This window comes from Nanorana parkeri, unplaced genomic scaffold, assembly GCF_000935625.1.
Source record: "Nanorana parkeri isolate BGI_ZX_2015 unplaced genomic scaffold, ASM93562v1 scaffold271, whole genome shotgun sequence".
Classification (NCBI taxonomy): domain Eukaryota; kingdom Metazoa; phylum Chordata; class Amphibia; order Anura; family Dicroglossidae; genus Nanorana; species Nanorana parkeri.
In genome coordinates, this window is record NW_017306539.1 from 910,596 (window position 1) to 931,895 (window position 21,300).

Sequence of the window (21,300 nt, forward strand, 5' to 3'; positions counted from 1 at the left end):
TACCACGAGCAGAGAAGGGGGGGGGGGGGTACGAGCGGATTAGGGCCTCTTCTCCACAATCCTGGACTGGTGGCTGTCAAGGTCTGCGTGCAGGGCGGCTTATAGGAATCTGGGTCCCCCTTTCATAAAAGGCGGCACCCAGATCCCACCCCTCCCTTGTGAATGAGTAAGGAGTAGTTATTACCCCTACTCATTCATCAAATACAGTAAAATAGTAAACAAACACACAACACCGTAAAAAAAAAGTCTTTATTTGAAAAACGACATTGATGCAATTCACAGGTCAATCACGTCGTCCAGTTATGTAGATCCTCATCACGGCCGCCGACCCACTGAAAAAAAAATACCCGACACTCACCGACACGACCGGTCCCGCCGAACTCTCATCACAAAATTACAGCTCTGACCTGAATGTCAACAAAGGGGCGGCGTGAGTCGTGATGTCACTAAACTTGTTCCGCCCCTTTGTTGACATTCAGGAGCAGAGTTGTTATTATGACAGTTCCATCCTTGTCCCCATGTTGAGGGCATGTGGCCTGGTATAGTGCAGGAGGTGGGGTGCACGCTTGTCCCCCCCTTTCTGCTCTGCCAGACTACTGCTCGGATCAAGGGTCTGGTAAGGGATTTTAGTTTTGTTTTTTTTGCCATTGGGGTCCCTCCTAAATTTTCTACCAGACCTAAAGGGTTTGGCATGAATTGGAAGGTGGGGAGGCGCATGCTGTTTTTTTGTTTTTGTTTCTGTGGACTGTCAAAAAATTAAAAGAAAAATGTCCCCTTATTTTTCTTAATGTCATTTTGCTGCAAGGACATTGCGTTTGTAAATATAATTTAAATTTAAATTTTTGGATTCGTTTTAATTTGAATCCCGAAACGAATTGACTTTCGGACCCGAATTCCGAAAATGAAATACTGAAATATCCAGAACGGAACCACATTTTTTGCCGGTGCATGCCTCGACAGTAGGATTGTCAACCTGTGGAGGGGGTAGCGTTGGATGGACTAGCCGATTTATATAGACTTAACTAACAAATTAAATCGTAACTCTAGCTAACACTTTTTAAAGCTTTTTTTTACCTGGATCACCAGGTAAAACAATGGGGGGAAAAAGTGTAACAAAAGAAAACTAATTCAGCCATCACATCTAAGGATTGATCAACTGCAATACATGACATTTCTGCTTCTGGGCTTAGATATTTAGACTTCATTTTAGGGTCAGCTCTGAGAACCGTCTTCAACATCATGTAAGGTAAAGAGTACCATTTGATTTCTTGTGCAGCCTGCAAGGACAATGACAGCTAAAGGATCTGAGATGTGCATGCAATTATCTTGAAATAGTTCAGGTGACATGTATATTTAGCAGTGGAAGTGACACAACTGAAGTGAAGACTATGACATGAGTGAGGGCTCAGCTGGCTTTTAGTGAATCGTAGGTTTGCCCTCTTTACCAGAATGGCTGGTAGAAATGGGACTTGTCTTGTTGCCTTTGTTATTATTAGAAAAAAAAAATTGAAAGCTTGTTTTTTCCCAGTTGTAGCGCCCATGCCTGAAGAATCCGCTGGAGGTATACGGGTGCTTCAGTCTCACTTTCTTGATGAACTGCTCAGGTCGGACCCACAGCACACCAGCACAGCCTGTGGGATGTTTATAAAGGACTTTAACAGAACAGGCTAAGTCCTCTATGATGGCTTGAATTAAACTGAACAATAGTACATAGAGAACAAAATATAACAATCCTTACTAATGGCTATGATATAACAAATCAACACAGTGACATTGCATATACTGTATATATATATATGTCTCTGTCAGGGACGTGTGGGCAGAGCCTCACCTAGTATTATGGAGGAAAAAGCTGTCAGCTGAAGCTGTCTGAAGCTGACAGATTTTTCTCCATTCAGTGCGGCTTGTAACAGGTTACAGAGCAGGGAAAGCCTCCTCGCTGTGTAACCTGTCATGGACGGAGCGCTGCCTGTTAATTACAGGCAGCGCTGCATCTGGCTTTTGACAGCTAAGTTAGGTTACACAGCAGCGGGCTTCCCCACTGCTTGAGTAACCTAACTAGTGAGGCAAGAGCTGCAACAGCCTCTACTCTGTGTTAGAGGCTTGAGCTCTGTGGATGGTTTGGACCAATGGCAAAACGCCATTGGTCCAAGCTGTCCAATAAAAAAAAAGTAAAAAAAAAACACTGAGGACATCGTTCTCGATGCCTCACCAGTGACGAGCAAGTGAGGAACGGAGGCTCCTCCCTGTCTCCTCCTTTCCTCCTCCCACCCTCCTCTGCACATAGCTTGGTGACCAGGTTGGGGGGGCGGGGCGTCAGCGGGCAGGGGGGATGCCTCACCCAGCACCAAACGCACTGCATGTCACTGGTCTTAAAGTATCTATTTTAAGGCACACTGCCTCAGGGGTATGGGCGGGCTGGGGGGCAGGTGGAATGCCCCAGTCACTGGTCTCTGTAGCTATTAAATGCCAGTAATGACAACACCTGTAGCACTAACACTTATTTAGAGCTAAACTGATATTATCTGAGATTCAGTCCAGAGTTAACCAGGGCACCACTGACTAAGGGTCCATGTGGTGAACAGGCCTGTGTGGTATGTTGGAGGGTTCTTATGATAATGATAAGTCACTAACTTTTAGTTTCTCACCACTTCCATATAGAACAGCCTTCCTGTTAACTTCTATGTAGGCCAGCGAAAGGGACTTCTGCTTCTCTAGCCGGCATTCCGTAGATTTCCAGTCGGCGTTTGGCAACAGGCTGACCACCTCACATCCCCCCGGATTGTCCACGTATCTGGGGTCCGCTTTCTCTCGATCACCTACGTTCTCAGAGAGACATCCCCCCCAAAAAACCTCAGTCCTTCCTCCTCTCTTAGGCAGCATGGGAGCTGTCGTTCAGTGTTGTATAGATTAACATTGCCTCTCACAGTCCTGAGACTGCAACTCCCACAAGTCTGTTAGGCTCCCAGGAACACTCCAGAACAGCTAAAGCCCGAACCAATCAAGTCTCTGTTACGAAGTGCACTTTTAAAGGAACAGTGACAGTGCAGCTGCTACAGCGCAAAACCTTTTTGGGCGGTGAGCAGTGCTACCTGGATCCGAGTGGAGCCAAGGCAGATATTATTCCATGACCATATACACCATCTTGGTATGTACATGACATAACTGTGTGTTACATCCAAAATAATTGTATGACAAATCTAACTTCTACCTATAGGTAGTGGAGATTAATAAAATAAGTTTAACTTATTTCTTTTAAAGAAGGTCCCACTATTTCCTAAACAACAAACCTTCAACAATGCAGGAATTCTGTACATATTGCACACTTAATGCTTTCAAAGTGTGACCTTTCATAGCATTCACAGTGGAAACACCAATGTTCTACATCTGCTATTACATGAAAAAGTACAAGCTGTGTTGATTATCCAGTCTGTAAAGAAAAAGCTCCTCCGTAATAATAGTAATATGTCAGAGTGAACACTGCTAAACAACGTGCTTGACCTTTGTACCTCCATGTCAAGCACAACATGGTCTGCTTTTAGTTTCTACTCATTGATTGGTTGTCTTTCCACTAATATGTGAACATCTTTTTTGCTGTTCCATTGGCATTAGTGCATTCCTTAGAATCAATAATATTAGGACTTAGAGGCGTCCTTGAAATAGTAAATGTAGCATCTGAATATGTGGAGGATAATAGAATAAGATACAGTAGTTTTTTGTAAGTATTATCACATAAAAAAGAAAGCAGATCTTTGAGTGCCACCAGCACTGCGAATCGTGACTGATGAGTGAAAATGGATATGTTAACTATATAAAGTGTATTATGCTGTATGAGGGTGCCCAGGAACAACCTCATGATGCCAGTAATATGACAGATGCAAGTATTTTGTGCAATGACTGAGGCTCAGCACCACTAATGATCAGGAAGACCTGTTACTGCTGCAGCGGTCTGAGGTCCCTGAATCATCACGTTTTATACACAGTGTATAGAGGGCCAGACCATTATAAATAGAGAAGCAGGTTGTTTACCACGACAGTAGAAGTGATTTGTTTTCTGAAGATATGGGTAAACAACGCGATTTAACAGCCTTTGAACGTGGGATGATTGATGGCGCTTGGAGCCATGGAGCGAGTATCAGCAAAACAGCAGAATTTGTTAAATGTTCAAGAGAAGCTGTTGTTAAAGTGTTTAAAGTCTGGACTGTCAGCCACAAATCTGGGTCTGAACGTGCGAATTGTGGCCGTCAGCGACTAGTCAATGTTAGGGCAGAACGGAGAGTGGCAAGACTGGTACAAGACAACAGAAGGGCAAATGTGCAGTGTCAGATTCCTCGCATCACCTGTCAACATATCGTGGAGTCACGAGGCGGCACAACAAAGTCATCTCGTGGCCCAACAAAGTACTGATGGGGTGGTCATAATAATCTAGCCACTCAGTGTATACCCTTCCACAACCATCTCAACATATACCCTTCCACAACCACCTCAACATATACCCTTCCACAACTAGCTCAACATATACCCTTCCACATCCATCTCAACATATACCCTTCCACAACTACCTTAACATATACCCTTCCACAACTACCTAAACATATACCCTTCCACAACTACCTCAACATATACCCTTGCACAACCACCTCAACATATACCCTTCCACAACTACCTCAACATATACCCTTCCACAACCATCTCAACATATACCCTTCCACAATCTCCTCAACATATACCCTTCCACAATCACCTCAACATATACCCTTCCACAACCATCTCAACATATACCCTTCCACAACCATCTCAACATATACCATTCCACAACAATCTCAACATATACCCTTCCACAACTACCTCAACATATACCCTTCCACAACCACTTCAACATATACCCTATGTATAAATAAATACATATATAAATAGAGCTAATCTGTTCATGTTCTAAGAAGGAGCATGCTGATAGGAGGTGAAGGCAAAAGTGACAGCCCTACTTATATGATCACATCAACAAAGAGATACCAAAATACATAAATAAATTAAAATAAATAAATAATTATTTTTTTAATGTGCATTAAAGTGGACCTTTACACTCAAAAATCAAATTCTCCCAATGCATCCCTCTATGTATTATGATTAATAATAACTTAGAGATGTCAGAGTAAAATGCTGTGATAGGAAATACTAAGCATTCACTTCCTGCTTTGAAAGGGCAAATGACTTCAGTTTGCCAAAGCAATGCACACTGGGATTGCCTTGTCATCAGCAGAGCATTGCTGGGAAATCTCATCTCAGTGAAAGGTATTTTCCTCCCCTGAGATGATGTGCATGATCACGTGTCCTGGTCACATGTCTAGTCACATGCGCCAGATTTTCAGGAAATAAATGGAGAGCTGGTAATCTGCCCTTAGTAAACATGGCCACTGTCAGAAGACTGGGGAAGAAAAGAGAAATAAGATATGCAAAGAATACAAAGCTGATAATTATCTAGAAGTATGTGTTTGTAGATTGTCATTACTAAACATTTATAAAGATGTGTTTGCTGTTATTTTAAAGATATAGGTAAAGGTCCAAATTAAATGTCTATTCGAAAACACATTCACCTATTCTAATTTAAAAACAAATAGGCCACCCATCATTCAGAAGGTAAAAAGGGTCTGGAAACTGGTGTTAGAAACATTATACAGTGAATTGTATTACTACTGTTCTATGTGCTGTGATCTCAGGGAGTGAATCTTCTACCAATTCATAACTCTACCTGAGAAGTCTGATAGTCTTGACATGTTTACTCTGTATACTGGTGACAGTGTAAATATTTCTGTCTGAGAAAAATTCCTCCAATCTCTGACATCATTGACATTGGCTCCATGTGTGCTGGAACATGATAGAAAAGAGTAGATTGGCATGCACTGCAGTGTTCTATATACTGCTACCTTGTATCATTCACAGTACAAACAGTAAAAGCCTTTGAGAAGGTCAACAAGAGGTTACAGCCGAGAAATAGATATTTTGTTTATAGGCTGTGTATGTTTTGATTGACAAATACAGAGTCCAATCAATTGCTTTCCTCAGGGAGATTTACATATCTTTTGAATCAGCAGTACAAATGCCACTCTCTTAAAGCAGACCTTTACCCATATCTTTAAAATAACAACAAACACACCTTTAGAAATGTTCAGTAATGACAATCTACAAACAGATACTTCTAGATAATTGCCGGCTTTGTATTCTTTGTATATCTTATTTCTCTTTTCTTCCCCGGTCTTCTGACAGTGACCATTTTCACTAAGGGCAGATTACTAGCTCTCCTTTTACTAGCTGGATTTCTGGCCCATGTGACTAGACATGTGACTAAGACATGTGACCATGCACATCATCTCAGGGGAGGAAAATGCTTTCCCCTGAGATCTCCTGAGATAACAGAAGAGATTTCCCAGCAATGCCCTGCTGATGACAAGGCAATCCCTATGTGCATTGCTTTAGCAAACTGAGGCCATTTTGTCCTTTCAATGCAGGAAGTGAATGCTCTGCAAGTGTAAGTATTTCACAATCACAGCATTTTACACCTGACATGTCTATGTTATTATTAATCATCATACATAAAGGCATGCATTGGTAGAATTTGAGTGAAAGGGCTAGTTTACACCAGATACAGTGCGTTCTGGCCCGATTTGGTGCCGAAACGCACTGGATCGCATCTCGGCCAGGTCCCTGCTTTCAGGGGCGTAGCGGTACATTGCAGTAGATAATTATCTAGAAGTATGTGTTTGTAGATTGTCATTACTAAACATTTATAAAGATGTGTTTGCTGTTATTTTAAAGATATAGGTAAAGGTCCAAATTAAATGTCTATTCGAAAACACATTCACCTATTCTAATTTAAAAACAAATAGGCCACCCATCATTCAGAAGGTAAAAAGGGTCTGGAAACTGGTGTTAGAAACATTATACAGTGAATTGTATTACTACTGTTCTATGTGCTGTGATCTCAGGGAGTGAATCTTCTACCAATTCATAACTCTACCTGAGAAGTCTGATAGTCTTGACATGTTTACTCTGTATACTGGTGACAGTGTAAATATTTCTGTCTGAGAAAAATTCCTCCAATCTCTGACATCATTGACATTGGCTCCATGTGTGCTGGAACATGATAGAAAAGAGTAGATTGGCATGCACTGCAGTGTTCTATATACTGCTACCTTGTATCATTCACAGTACAAACAGTAAAAGCCTTTGAGAAGGTCAACAAGAGGTTACAGCCGAGAAATAGATATTTTGTTTATAGGCTGTGTATGTTTTGATTGACAAATACAGAGTCCAATCAATTGCTTTCCTCAGGGAGATTTACATATCTTTTGAATCAGCAGTACAAATGCCACTCTCTTAAAGCAGACCTTTACCCATATCTTTAAAATAACAACAAACACACCTTTAGAAATGTTCAGTAATGACAATCTACAAACAGATACTTCTAGATAATTGCCGGCTTTGTATTCTTTGTATATCTTATTTCTCTTTTCTTCCCCGGTCTTCTGACAGTGACCATTTTCACTAAGGGCAGATTACTAGCTCTCCTTTTACTAGCTGGATTTCTGGCCCATGTGACTAGACATGTGACTAAGACATGTGACCATGCACATCATCTCAGGGGAGGAAAATGCTTTCCCCTGAGATCTCCTGAGATAACAGAAGAGATTTCCCAGCAATGCCCTGCTGATGACAAGGCAATCCCTATGTGCATTGCTTTAGCAAACTGAGGCCATTTTGTCCTTTCAATGCAGGAAGTGAATGCTCTGCAAGTGTAAGTATTTCACAATCACAGCATTTTACACCTGACATGTCTATGTTATTATTAATCATCATACATAAAGGCATGCATTGGTAGAATTTGAGTGAAAGGGCTAGTTTACACCAGATACAGTGCGTTCTGGCCCGATTTGGTGCCGAAACGCACTGGATCGCATCTCGGCCAGGTCCCTGCTTTCAGGGGCGTAGCGGTACATTGCAGTCAATGGCACCACAGCCACACCCCATGGCCGCAGTGCGATCGCCCAAACCCAAACGCGTGGCACATCAATGCCTCAGTTCCGGTCTGGTGCAGTACATAAAATTGTGCTTGCAGCAGGCGATTGCCCTGCTGCCAGGGGGCGTGGCTGCAGTTCCATTTACTGCAATGTACCACCACACCTCTAAACGCAGGGACCTGGCCGAGATGCGATCCAGTGCATTCCGGCACCACCACTCCCGCCCCCTCCCGCCCCTGAACGCAGGGAGCCAGCCAGGATGTAATCCAGTGCGTTCCAGGCTCCAAATCGGGCTGGAACGCTCCGTTTGTGGTGTGAACTAGTCCTACAGGTCCGCTTTAAAATGTATTTCCACTTTTGCAGCCACATTTGAGAAAACCCCTCTATATGTTTGTTATGTGTTTATATTCACAAACTATAGCTAACATTTAAAATATACATATACTGTATATATTTCTTACCTTTTAGATATTTCTATTTAGCAGGCCTTTACAAGCTTCTCTCTGAATGTCACTAACAGAAAGCTCTGTCCTATTAGAAAGACTTAGAACAGACTAAGCGTCTCCTTGTTAACATGCAATGGGGGGAATTTATCAAAACTGGAGCAGCCAGAATCTGGAGCATTTGCCCATAGCAACCAATCAGCATCTCTCTTCAGTTTGCTCGGGTAAGATTTGAAAATGAGACAGAGAAGCTGATTGGTTGCAGTGCAAATCTGCTCCAGATTTTGTCTTCTCCAATTTAGATAAATTCCCAACAATGTCTTCATGTTTTATCCCTTTGTTAGGACAGACGTCCTGCTCATCTACTTTATAAGTGATAATGAAATCCACAGTATATACAGGGTTAATTATTTGAAACAAAACTTTCCCCAAGCCCCCACATAGTGAGAACTAGGCAGGATTTGTCAGTCCTGGAGTTGGCAGAACAAGCATCTAAAAAGAGGTAAGCTGCAATTTTTTTTTTTAAAGTTATGCAACGTGAATGGGAAGATGTAACAAATATAAAGTCGGTGCTATCTCAATTTGGCAACAAAAGTGGAAATACATTCCTGCTGCTGATTTGGTGAAAATTCAAGCTGTGAGTGAACTGCCAGCCCCCCTCCATTTTAACAAAAGTAGATTTTTCAATCAACTTTTGTCAAAGAAGCCAGGACTAAAATTGTTGGCTGCTGAAGTCACTGTTCAGATATTCTGACGGCTGTCAGAATACAATAGTCAGCAGGGCTAATCAAGGTAATTTTTTTATCAGCCCTGTGACCCTTGTATGGCCAGCTTTAGGGACAATGAAACTGTAATTGTGTTGAAAAGACAATATCTACCAGACCTGTAACATAAACCGCAAATTTATTTTTGTTTGTTTTATATAAACTCACTTGCCTAGTCCCTTCGGCTCCTAGTCTCATTATTTTTATTTTTATGGCCTTGTTGCCAAATTTTGCACTGATGAGGGCAAGCAAGTGAACATTCCAATCAATTTGGCTCTGAGCATTTCTGGTTCCATAGAACAAAAAACAGCAAGTGGGGCTTTTTAGGTGCCAAAAATACTTTTTACAAACTCATGTCTGAATAAAAAACATTTTTATTTTTAATTCATGTTAAATCTTTTCTTAAAAACCTTAGTGCACATATCCATCTTATTGCATTCTGACTTATGTTACAGCATTCTATGTACATAGGGTACTAAATATCGCAGATAATAGAATCGCAGTGTAAAGACTCAACGCGTTTCGCAATATTGCTCCTTCAGAAGTCCATATTATTGGCTTCCTCCTTTTCCAACCTATTAACTTCTCCACAACCTATCAATCCTATAGGTGTCCTTCTATTATGATACATGGGTATAATCCCTGTGTTGTGTGGACCATTCGCCTCCCCCTGCCAAGCGGGTGACTGTTCTGGTTCCATGTTTGTTATGGCACTGGCATCTGAGGGGAAGTAAATTGGAGTTTCTGTGCCCTGAGCTCCAGAGGAAGGACACAGGAAAGACATCAGGAATCTATTTGTTGTCGATCTATATGTATACTGTTACCAAGGGGGATTGTTTGCTACATTGTCACAAGAAACACACCAAACAAGAGAAAGGGAGAATGCTGACTAAGACAGAGAGAGGTCTTTATCAATAAAACGTATTGTTTCCACTAGTACCCCAAAACAGCAGCAGATGGGTTCCAAATACTCCAGGGATGCACGCCTGCAATGCCTACCTTCATTATCAATAGACAGGTTCTCTCTAAGTTATGGATATAACACCACTCTACTAGACCCTCTCTAGCTGTGGACCCCAATAGACCACCCATTCTCCCCAGGCCCTATAGGGGGAAGTAATGGTTCCCAATACAAAAGTCACCAGATCTGGTGGACTCCACCTCAAGGTTTCTTTGCCTGCTGCTTTTACCTAGACCTAAATGCACATTTAGTCACTCTTCAGTCATTGTCAGCCCTTTCCCCCTTGTAATGGCCTGCACTACCTTAAAGGGTAGCTGCACTTGAAAACAAAAATGTTATATATTGCAGCTTACCAGTTAATAGATTTGGTAGCTGCATTCGTTTTCCCTTCTAAGAAGAAGGCTATATAAGCGCTGCACAAACTGTTGGCGCTATATAAATCATGTATAATATAATAATAAGAACATTTTCAACAATACAGAAAATACCAGTTGATCTTGTTGATGTAGTGGTCATGTCCCTTCCTGTAAGCTTAAAGAGGAACTCTAGGAATATTGTTTTAGCTGTTGAAGTGGGGCTACACCGCACACTGCAAGGGTTAACTGCCCGTTCTTGTTAGTTAGTTAGTTAGTTAGTTTGCAATTTATATTCACCGGAACTGCTGAGCTGACTCCCTGCTTCTCCGGTCACTGAAGCCTGTCCCCACTGCTGCACAGATGGAATACTCTTTAGCGTCCTCATATCTATACACTTGTATAGAAAGTAATGATACAAGGATTCTTAGACCTTTGCAGAGGAGGGGGAGAGAGGCTCCACGGAGCAAATGATCTGGTGAGTATGCATTTGTTTTGTTTTTTTGCTCCAAGACACAAATGAGCAGTTAACCCTTGCAGTGCTGGTTAGCACCACTGCAAGAGTTAATACATTTTTCCTCCGAGTTATTTTTTAAAAAGAGCAGAGAGAACCCTTTCTTTAATGTGTAAGCTACTAGTGCCATCAATCCAATGCAAAATAGAGGTGGACAAAGGCAGAAATATTTGAAGTCCAGTCTGTATGACCACTATGGCTCCCTCCATATATACAATGGAGAAATTAGTACAGACACGTAGTGACAGGAAGTTTCATATTTGGGGAAAATAAAGAAAAACAGGCCTGAAAAAAGCAGCCACCTCATCTAAGGGCTGGTAAGCTGCAATATATTAGATGTCTGTTGGTTTTAGATATGCTATAAGACAGCTCATATCTATGTGCAAATGGAGTAACCGGGTGTCAATGCCCTTGGCTTTCTCAAACAGTATACTGTATACTGTTTCCTGAAACACTCTTTCTAGGAAAACATGGCATTCCATTATCTTTGTGGTGCAGGTGTTACACTTTCTTTGTTTTGCCCAGAGATGAGCTTTAAGTATTTTACACCGGTCCTTCTGACTGATATCAGATTTTCAGGACTGCCGGTCCAGACCCAGATACGTTGTTAAAACCAACTGAGATACAATAAACAGTCTGTAGGTCTGTTCTTTAGCTCTGTATTTTCAGACTTGGCCTTAGGTGTTCTAACCATTTTCTAAATTCATCTATTTTCATTCACATTTACAAGGCTATCGCTTCAGTCATTTGTCCTACTAAGAATGAGTTCATGGAAATCACAAATGTTTCTCTTTTCTGTTGGTAACATCTGCTGCTCCCTCTCCACAAGGTCAGGATCCTTCAAGCAATTAAAGAGATTTTAACAGAAATGTAGGCAGCTAACCAAACAATCATATTTAATAAACTGCAGCCAAACCAGAAGTAGTGTGTGAAGAGGGATTGTATGGGTAGGGAGAGTGACATGCAAAAATAAAATTATGTTATCTATATGCTTTGAGACTTTTGGTTTTCGTTATGAGATGTAAGGTTCGGAATGAGGGCAGCTGGGAAGCAATAAGGAACAGACCAAATAGTGAAAGAATTGAGGTGTAAGATGTAAGCAGACTGAACTTTTGGAAAATAATTTCAGGAAAGAAAAAGACCTTCTGATCTGAGACAGAAGATAACAAATAATCCGTGGAATATATGAGGACAGTGCACCACTGAAAGGCACTGGAAGTCAACTTAGAAGTGAATGGCTGTATAATATGAAACTGAAGGTGGGGTGCTTTCATATGGTTGCAGAGTTTCTGGATGACTTTTAGCATCATTATAAAGTGCTGAAAGGTTTGTGTTATCCCCAATGAAATGCCATTATTATGCTCCATAAATTCTATCTGCACATTCTATTGTCAGTACATAATGTTTATACAAAGAGTTAAAAAGAGCATAACTTGATTCTCCCTGGTAAACTTATCCAGAGCTGGGTTTGCCATTAAACAACATAAGCACATGCTTAATGAATCAGACCAATGGGGCACCACAACATTTTTTACCCTAGCTGTCATGCCTTTAATGATAGGTAAACTTTAAAACAAAGTGCATATCCTTTTTTGTCCTTCTGCTAAATAAAATACCTCAGTCAGGTGCTTGATTTTGGTCTATGTTCAATCTGTTAAACAAACAAAATAAAACATAAAGCTGTGGGGTCTGGCCTGGGGCTGGCTTGAAAGACTTTTATTTCACCTTTAGCACTCATTGAGTCTTAGGGTTGAGTTATTAAAGGCAAAAAGGTTGTGCACTTTGCAAGGGAATTTGCACTTTGCAGAGGAATTTTCTCTTAGCGTAGAGAATGGCATGAAACTTTACTAACTTCCATCATCCAATCATGCGCAAGCAAAAATACTGTGTTTTTTTTATCTTCCTTGCGGGTAATTGGGTATTCTTGGCCTTTCACCACATTCACTAAGCTAGGGGGAAACATGCCATGCAAAGTGCAAACTCCCTTCCATGGAAACAGCCTATTTGCCTTTAGTATATCAATTATTTCATGTCTTATCAGTTAAAGGAGGACTATGAGGTGAGTGAAAATCACTCAGCCTCATAGTTCGAGCCTACGTATGACAATTAAACTGTCACACGTCGGCTCAATAGATCAGGAAGTGAGTGAACACATACCGTCGCTCGCTCACTTCTCGATCATCTCCCTGCAGAGAGCCGTGACTGTCACTCGGGGCTCCCTGCAGGGATTACCCCCTCTCCTGTCCGATCCTCCAACGCTGACTGGCGGAACGGACGGGGGAGGGTACAGCTGGCACTGCCTCTAGATAGGCAGAGCCAGCTGTCACTCACGCAGCTGGGTGGATCCAGACAGTATTGTTAGGGTCCGTCCCAGCTGCGGCGTCTCAGTATACCGCGAGCTATAGCTCGCGGTATACTGAGCTTTGGGTGACGGGAGGACGCTAGTTTGTGTCCTCCCGTTACCCTTAGGAAAACTATGGGGAAAAGCACTGACCCCATAGTTCTCCTTTAAGGAATGGAGGGGTCTTTGTTGCCCCAGTTGCCTTTAATCCGACCCTGAGCTTGCCTATGCTACCTGTGATGAAATGTAATGAAGTATGCTGCTTAAAAATTAGGACAACAATTAATAAGTCTAATCAAACACTGACCAGGAATGTCACCAGCACAAGCAAATTACTGCTATCCAGATGCGTGTACCACTCCTCTTTAACAAAATATCAATCCCCAAAGTGGCAGGTTTTTGGGAGAAAATAACACTTCTCTCCACGCTACTAAAATGAAGGCCTGAGAAGATATAAAACCAGGTGAAGGTGTTATATGCTCACAAACTAAAGTTCCATTTTAAATATAAGATGTACGCATAACATCCATATAAACCAATGTTTTTCAGAACTCTACAATCGGCGGCTGCCTGCCTCCTTTGGTCTACACTACTACGCTGGAACATACTTGGATTATTGCTTTGTTTACCATGCCCTGCAATTGGGACAATATCAGCATTATTTAAGTGTATCTAAAGCCAAAATCTATTTTTTCCAGTATGTTGTGTATACTCCTGGCATTCTTTAGCTTGGGTGAAAAACACAATCAACTGGCCCTTTCATGACAGGGACAGATTTCTGTGAGCTAAAGGGGGCATACCATGCAAAGTGTTCCACAGTATCCACAGTGTTCCACAGTATCACAATGATTGGTAGGGTGCTATTGGTCACATGGCATCTCAGAGCTGCAAAGGTAGTTGGAGCTGGAAGACGTCCCTCTGCCAGATGCTGTGATCACAAGTCTGGTTGGGTAGTAGGTAGCTATAGAAAGCCTAGCATGTGTTACTGACTGTAGACTCCCCTCTGATCAATATCTAATTGATAAAGCATCTCTGTGCCACCAGTCTAACACTGCTTTGGTTGGCTACTGGGCTACCAAATAGGCACCCAATAGCCAACTCCTACATGGCAGTCTGGCAATGCTGCTGCTAATTAGTGCTGTCAGCCTGAAAAACTGGCAGGACCCCCAAGTAAGAAACTTTGCAACATATTCACAAAAACCTATTAGCTTAAAAAACGGTATAGAGTGAGGCAATATGCTAAACTTACTGAAAAACAGATTTTTATGATTTTCTTTATCTTCAGAAATCTAAAGATTTCAGAATCTTTATGATTTTAGTAGGCAAACACTTTTGACATACTGGTATGTTAAGTTTATTTAGTATTACGTATTTGATACTTAAATATTATTTAAGTATTTAATACTTAATAATAGTATTAAGTATTTAGTATTATGTATGATGATTAATAATAACATATACATATCAGGTGTAAAATGCTGTGATTTAGAAATATTTGCACTTGCAGAGCATTTACTTCCTGCTTTGAAAGGTGCAAATAACTTCAGTTTGCCAAAGCAATGCACTCTGGGATTGCCTTATCATCAGCAGAGTATTCCTAGGAAATCTCAAATGTAATCTCACCAAATCTCAGGGAAAAGCATTTACTCCCCTACGATGATGTGCATGGTCACATGTCTTAGTCACATGCCTAGTCACATGTGGCAGACATTCAAGAAGTAAAGGGAGATCTAGTAACCTGCCCTTTGGGCAGATTATCTGGCTGCAGTTCCATTTACTGCAATGTACCGCTACGCCCCTGAAAGCAGGGACCTGGCCGAGATGCGATCCAGTGCGTTTCGGCACCAAATCGGGCCAGAACGCACTGTATCTGGTGTGAACTAGCCCTTTCACTCAAATTCTACCAATGCATGCCTTTATGTATGATGATTAATAATAACATAGACATGTCAGGTGTAAAATGCTGTGATTGTGAAATACTTGCACTTGCAGAGCATTCACTTCCTGTATTGAAAGGACAAAATGGCCTCAGTTTGCTAAAGCAATGCACATAGGGATTGCCTTGTCATCAGCAGGGCATTGCTGGGAAATCTCTTCTGTTATCTCAGGAGATCTCAGGGGAAAGCATTTTCCTCCCCTGAGATGATGTGCATGGTCACATGTCTTAGTCACATGGGCCAGAAATCCAGCTAGTAAAAGGAGAGCTAGTAATCTGCCCTTAGTGAAAATGGTCACTGTCAGAAGACCGGGGAAGAAAAGAGAAATAAGGTGTGCAAAGAATACAAAGCCGGCAATTATCTAGAAGTATGTGTTTGTAGATTGTCATTACTTAACATTTCTTTTAAAGATATGGGTAAAGGTCCGTTTTTTTTGTGCAAGTTAATGTTTAATTTCTCGCTTCCAATTTCCAGAAGGTTACTTTTACCACTCACAGCTCCATACCCCATTTTTTAAAACAACTAATAAGAAAGTGTACTATTTCCTACTAAGGTGTATATTCAATTATAAGGTGTGGGGAGCCCCACCTTCCATGAGCCCTCTGTGATTCAATAAAACCAGTGTCCCAATTGTATCCAAAACAGAGGTCTACAGGTTGGGATCAGAGGCTCTACATTAGGTTCCTAAGTGAACTGGTAAGGAGTCCAATAGATCCAATTTCAAGTTTTCCTGTAAAACAGGTGGGTAGAAATGAATCAGGCTTGGCCATGTGCTTCTAATTTGGTTTAGTTAATTAGTATATAATAAAAATATGTTGCAATAAAAATAGGATCCAATGAATGTAACTTGTAGTCATCGGGGCTAGCACTTTTCAGCCAGAGTTGATAAATCTCTTGATATATGAACACTGAACAGTTATCTCTGCAAACTCTACTTACCTGGGCAATACAAGAGTGAATGTTCATCATTTGAAAAATATTTTTTTGCATATCCCATCGCCTTGCTTAAAATGAACCTGTGAGGACAGAGCTGCTATACGAGCTGCCATTACTGGATTGTTTTTAAAGCAACAAGCTGTCATCGCATGGAAGAGGCCTAAAATCAGTGGAGTCTGAAATGCATGACCTCCTTCCTTGCTTGCTTGTTTATGGTCAGTCACTCCCTAGGTAACAGAACTTGGATCAGAATGGCAGCCCTGAATGCTACACCTTTAAAAATATGTCATAAATGTCATACTCATATCCTTACATATTTGCCATTCACTATAAGAGCCCTGAGGCTACCACGGGAAAGGCTAAGGTCCACGGAACAGCAAGATAACATTGATAACTAAAAGCACCTATAACAGTCTACATACCCTTCATTCTCCAGCAACACTATAGATAAGGCAAATGTACTTGATCAGTCACTCATAAGGCAGCAGATTTAGGATCAGAATGGCAGCCCGGGAGACTATACCTTAAAAAATAAGTCAGAAATGTTATCCTTGTGTTCTTACATGTTCGTCATTCACTATAAGTGCTCTGAGGCCACCATAGGAAAGGCTAAGGCCTATGGAACAGTAAGATAACATTGATAACTAAAAGCACCTATTACAGGCTACATACCCTTTACTCTCCAGTAACACTATAGATAAGGCAAATGCGCCTGATCTATTTACAAATGTAACATGCACACTGAGCACAAAACTGAAGCATATATCTTACAAATGAACAATTTTATGGAACCAATCAATAGCTCTTGTTACATTCACTGTTTCTAATGTCATTTTCAGTTAATCTCTCTTCTACGTGTGAGCTATATTCAGTACAGGTCAATAGATTCACAGAATAATTACATGTTTTTCCAGTAAAATTACTTACATGCTTAAGATGTCTTGTTGGAAATGCTGAAACACCTCAGATGGAATAACTTTAAAGGAGAAAGAAGATAATGACCTGGAAGAAAGGAAACAGAATCTTCAATAAATGTCTTTACTCAACAGATTAAAGGCGTGAAAACCTAAAACATTGACTGCATTTATTCGCTTCTTTCTGTTTATTCATTTATTTTTAGTTTGTCCTATTGTCCTTGCTTAGATGTTCTTTAAATTACAAATTCAGCATTTTCTTGAAAAAGGAAGTACTGTATATCTGGTAGTTATTTCCCTCAAGCTCTTAAACCGAGCTACCACAAGTGGTGCAGCTCTTACCTGCTTGGCCATCCTGATTACCCCTAGAATGAGAAGTGTGGAACCCTCAAACTTGAATACAAATCAGGGGCGTAACTAAGGGGGGGGGATAGGGGGGTTCAAACCACCCCCAGAGTGTCCTGGTGTAGGGAGATCGGGTCTGTGTTTTTGATACTTGTGGACCGCAGAGGGACAGACCAGTGAACACACTGTAGCAGGGGGTGGGGCCGTTCAGGGAACTCCATTTCCCAGCAGGCACCGCGGTGAGAGAGCTGTAGGGATCCCATTTGTGTACTAGCTCAAGGCAGCGCAGAGACATCCTGCAGGAGTTGGCAGCCTGGAAGCAACAGCGATCGGGAGGACAATCTGAAAGAACTGAAAAAGAGCTGCAGCAGGTCCAGGTAGGTACGGAGTGCAGTGGTGTAAAAAACGGGGGTGGGGGGTAGGCAGTAAACACAGTTCAACTGAGTGAAGTCTGTGTCACACAGTGTTGCGCAGGGGAAGGGAAGTGAAATCGGAACTTTTCCCTATGCTCAGAGCTCCATCAGAGAGGAGCCTTGCACTGCTCCCCTCTACATTGTTTGTGATATGAGAAGCGTGCCTGTGCTTGCATTCCAAAGACTGAAAGGCTTAAAGAGGAATTCCAGGTTCAGGGAGGCGAGTATATTTACATATATCACACTGACCTAGCCCACCAGTCCAGAGATCTTCATGCTGAAAATGTAGGAGATAACATGCTTCCACTCCCTGAGGGCTGCTCTGCATACAGACAAAATTAGTGTTTTTGCTAAGAAAGTAGATGCCTCTACAAATGTGCACTTGAAAAACAAACCATGCCAGCTCCCTAAAGCCCCGTTCACACTCCGCGATATGCATATCGCGCGATTTGCATATCGCGCGATTTGCATTTTGCGCGATATCGCAAGATTTGCCGCGCGATATCGCGCAAATGCTTGCATTGAGCAAGCTTGAATCGCGGATAAATACGCTTCAAAAAGGGTCCTGCTGTAGCGACACACGACCTACGACAGCAGGACCCTTTACCAGGAAAATTTTTTATCTACGGCCCTGATAAAAATATATGGATCTTGACTACTGAACACAAAAGCAGCCAAACAGGAGAATGGGATGTAACAGAAAAAGTCACAGGGGACAGGAAACATGGCGGATGGAAACAAGCTGATTGGGATAAATGTAGAAATACAGACAGGTGATAATAAACATTTAAAGAGCAGCGGTCTCTGTAGAAGGAAATTCCTATCAATTTATTTGATATTACAGTGGGAGAGCATAGTCCATGTTGGGCCAATATTGAAGCCTCTTGTATCCTAACGTTTCTCCATAACGTTGCCTGTGTTACCTACAAATACAGCAAATGAAAGAGTCCTTGGCCCATTTTTTTTTTATTTGAGTTGACTAGAGGGTACTTTCATTAGGACAATAAGCTTTACTGAAATGCCAAGCACTCTGATTAGTACAATTACATCAGCTAGCAACGAAAACCCAGCAGGGGATTTGTAACTGTCCTTTCCCGCCCAAAATAGAGACATTCAACTCCTGTAGAAATACCTTAAGGGTGTTTTAAACTTTTTCACTATTTCTCACTTCAGCTTATTTATTAAAGTTTATTCAACTTTTTAGTTGCTCTTTTATTTCTCTATTTTGTCACATTTCAGATTTGATATTTTCCTTGTTTCATTTTTTAAACAATACTGTTAATTTAGCTGCATTTATAAACAGGTGAAATCAGAAATTTGCAAAAAAAAGTATATATATATTAGGCATGCACCAATATTGATTTTTCGGTATCAAGTACGAGTACCGATATTTATCTTTCGGTATTCGCCAATACAGATTACCGCTACTTCCACTAACATAGAGCTGGCTTCCCGGCCAATCAGAAAGCCAGACGACATGTCATTACCCGCCACTTCCCAGATAGCAAGCAATTGAGCTGCAAGTTTGGAAATGACTTGCTAAACTATTGCTTGCCAAGCTTCACAATTTTGTTGCACAATTACAGCAAGTCTGCATTGCAAGTCCCCAGATCAACATGCTTTGCAAAAGTGCTGTACACTTGCAGAGCTCTTGCTAAGACCTGCAGGACTCTTGCTGTAGACTTGCCAAGCAAAATTGCTACAAACTCAAAAAGTGTCACCTAGAACTTGTACTGGAAGTGTTCTGCAAGTCTTCAACTTGCCAGGAATGTGTGCAGCAAGTTAACAAGAATTACAATGTAACCCTGCTACAAGTTTCTGGCAAGTTATCCTTGCTATCTGGGTTGGCTTCCTGATCGGCCATAAAAGCCGACTCCATGCTGTTTGGCCGGCTCCATGCTGATTCACCAGGAATACGGCTTCCCAGCCAATTGGCATTGAGCTGGCTTCCCGGCCAATCAGGAAGCCGGGAGGTGGTCATTACCTGCCTCCGGGATTCCTGATTGGCTGGGAAGCTGGCTTCATGCTGTTTGGCTGGCTCGATGCTGATTGTCTAAGAAGGCAGCTTCCCAGCCAATCAGCATCCAGCCGGCCAAATAGCATGGGCAAGCCAATCAGGAAGCCAGGCGGCAAATCATTACCTTCCGCCCGGCTTCCTGATTGGCCGGGAAGCCAGCTCCATGTTCCCTTGCAGCACTGCCGGTCAGAGGAAATCTCCCTCTGACCAGATGTTCTGGCATTGGGGGTAAGTATTGGAGAATTTGGGGGAATATGAGTACTCGCCCAAATACTCGGTGTCTGCACCGATACCAATACTAGTATCGGTGCATCCTATATATACATATATATATATACTTTACATATATATGTGCATTTTAAAGAACACAAGTATGTGTTCTACAGGCCTGCTCCTTTTCTTTTCTAAAGCTCACCATATACAAGCCCCCCCCAAAAAAAACTATGTAATATGAAGATGTTAGCATGCTGTTTATACAGACATAGGTGCAACTGCTTTCATATATTATACTATGATCAGTAACTCTGCCATTAGGCGGTAGTGTGAGCTGAATGCTTGTATAATGTATTGTTCTTCCTAGTGGAACATGTTTCTTCTTTATTTCCTGCTACTGCGTTCCTGTCATTTTGCAGTAAAACAAGAAGGGCTCAGCCATGGGTCCTGCAACAGACTGGTAAGAGTCATATCTGCAGCAGCTTTCCAATAGAGGGCCTACCTAAACAGTCCATTCAATTTGAATCTGATCAGGCAGGCCCTTGCACTACATAGTTGTTGGTAGAGAGGAGGTTGTACAGTTAGATTGTTACTTGCGTGGTCACCTTAAAGGCGAACTATGAGGTGAGTGCTTTTCACTCACTTCATAGTTCTAGCCAACCTGTGACAATGAGACTGTCACAGGTCTGCTCAGTAGATCGAGAAGTGAGCGAACACATACCGGCGTTCGCTCACCTCTCGATCCTGTCACAGCTCTCTGCCGTGACAGGCGAGGGACTGGATTCCCCCCTCCCCGCTCCGATCCACCAGCGATGACTTGCGGATCGGACGGGGGAGGGGTGGATACAGCTGGCTCTGCCTCTAGATAGGCAGAGCCAGCTGTCACTCACGCAGCTGGGCGTATCCAGACATAATTGTCGGGATCCGCTTCAGCTGCGGCATCTCAGTATACCGCGAGAAGTAGCTTGCGGTATACTGTGGCGTCTCAGTATACCGCGAGCTGTAGCTCGCGATATACTGAGCTTAAGGTGACGGGAGGATGCTAGTTTATCTCCTCCCTTTACCCTAAGGAGAACTATGGGGAAAAGCCTTAACCCCATAGTTCTCCTTTAAGCTAAACTCTAGGTAAATATA

General features: G+C 41.9%; 1 protein-coding gene across 1 annotated transcript in view; it reads right to left on the bottom strand.

Annotated features, from left to right (window-relative positions):
• LHCGR (luteinizing hormone/choriogonadotropin receptor) overlaps positions 1 to 21,300 on the bottom strand; it is a 109,108-nt gene that overhangs the window by 63,402 nt on the left and 24,406 nt on the right. Inside the window, exon 2 of the mRNA XM_018557193.1 lies at positions 17,192 to 17,266. Within this exon, the coding sequence (XP_018412695.1) occupies positions 17,192 to 17,266 (75 nt within the window). The remainder of the gene's footprint in view (positions 1 to 17,191; positions 17,267 to 21,300) is intronic.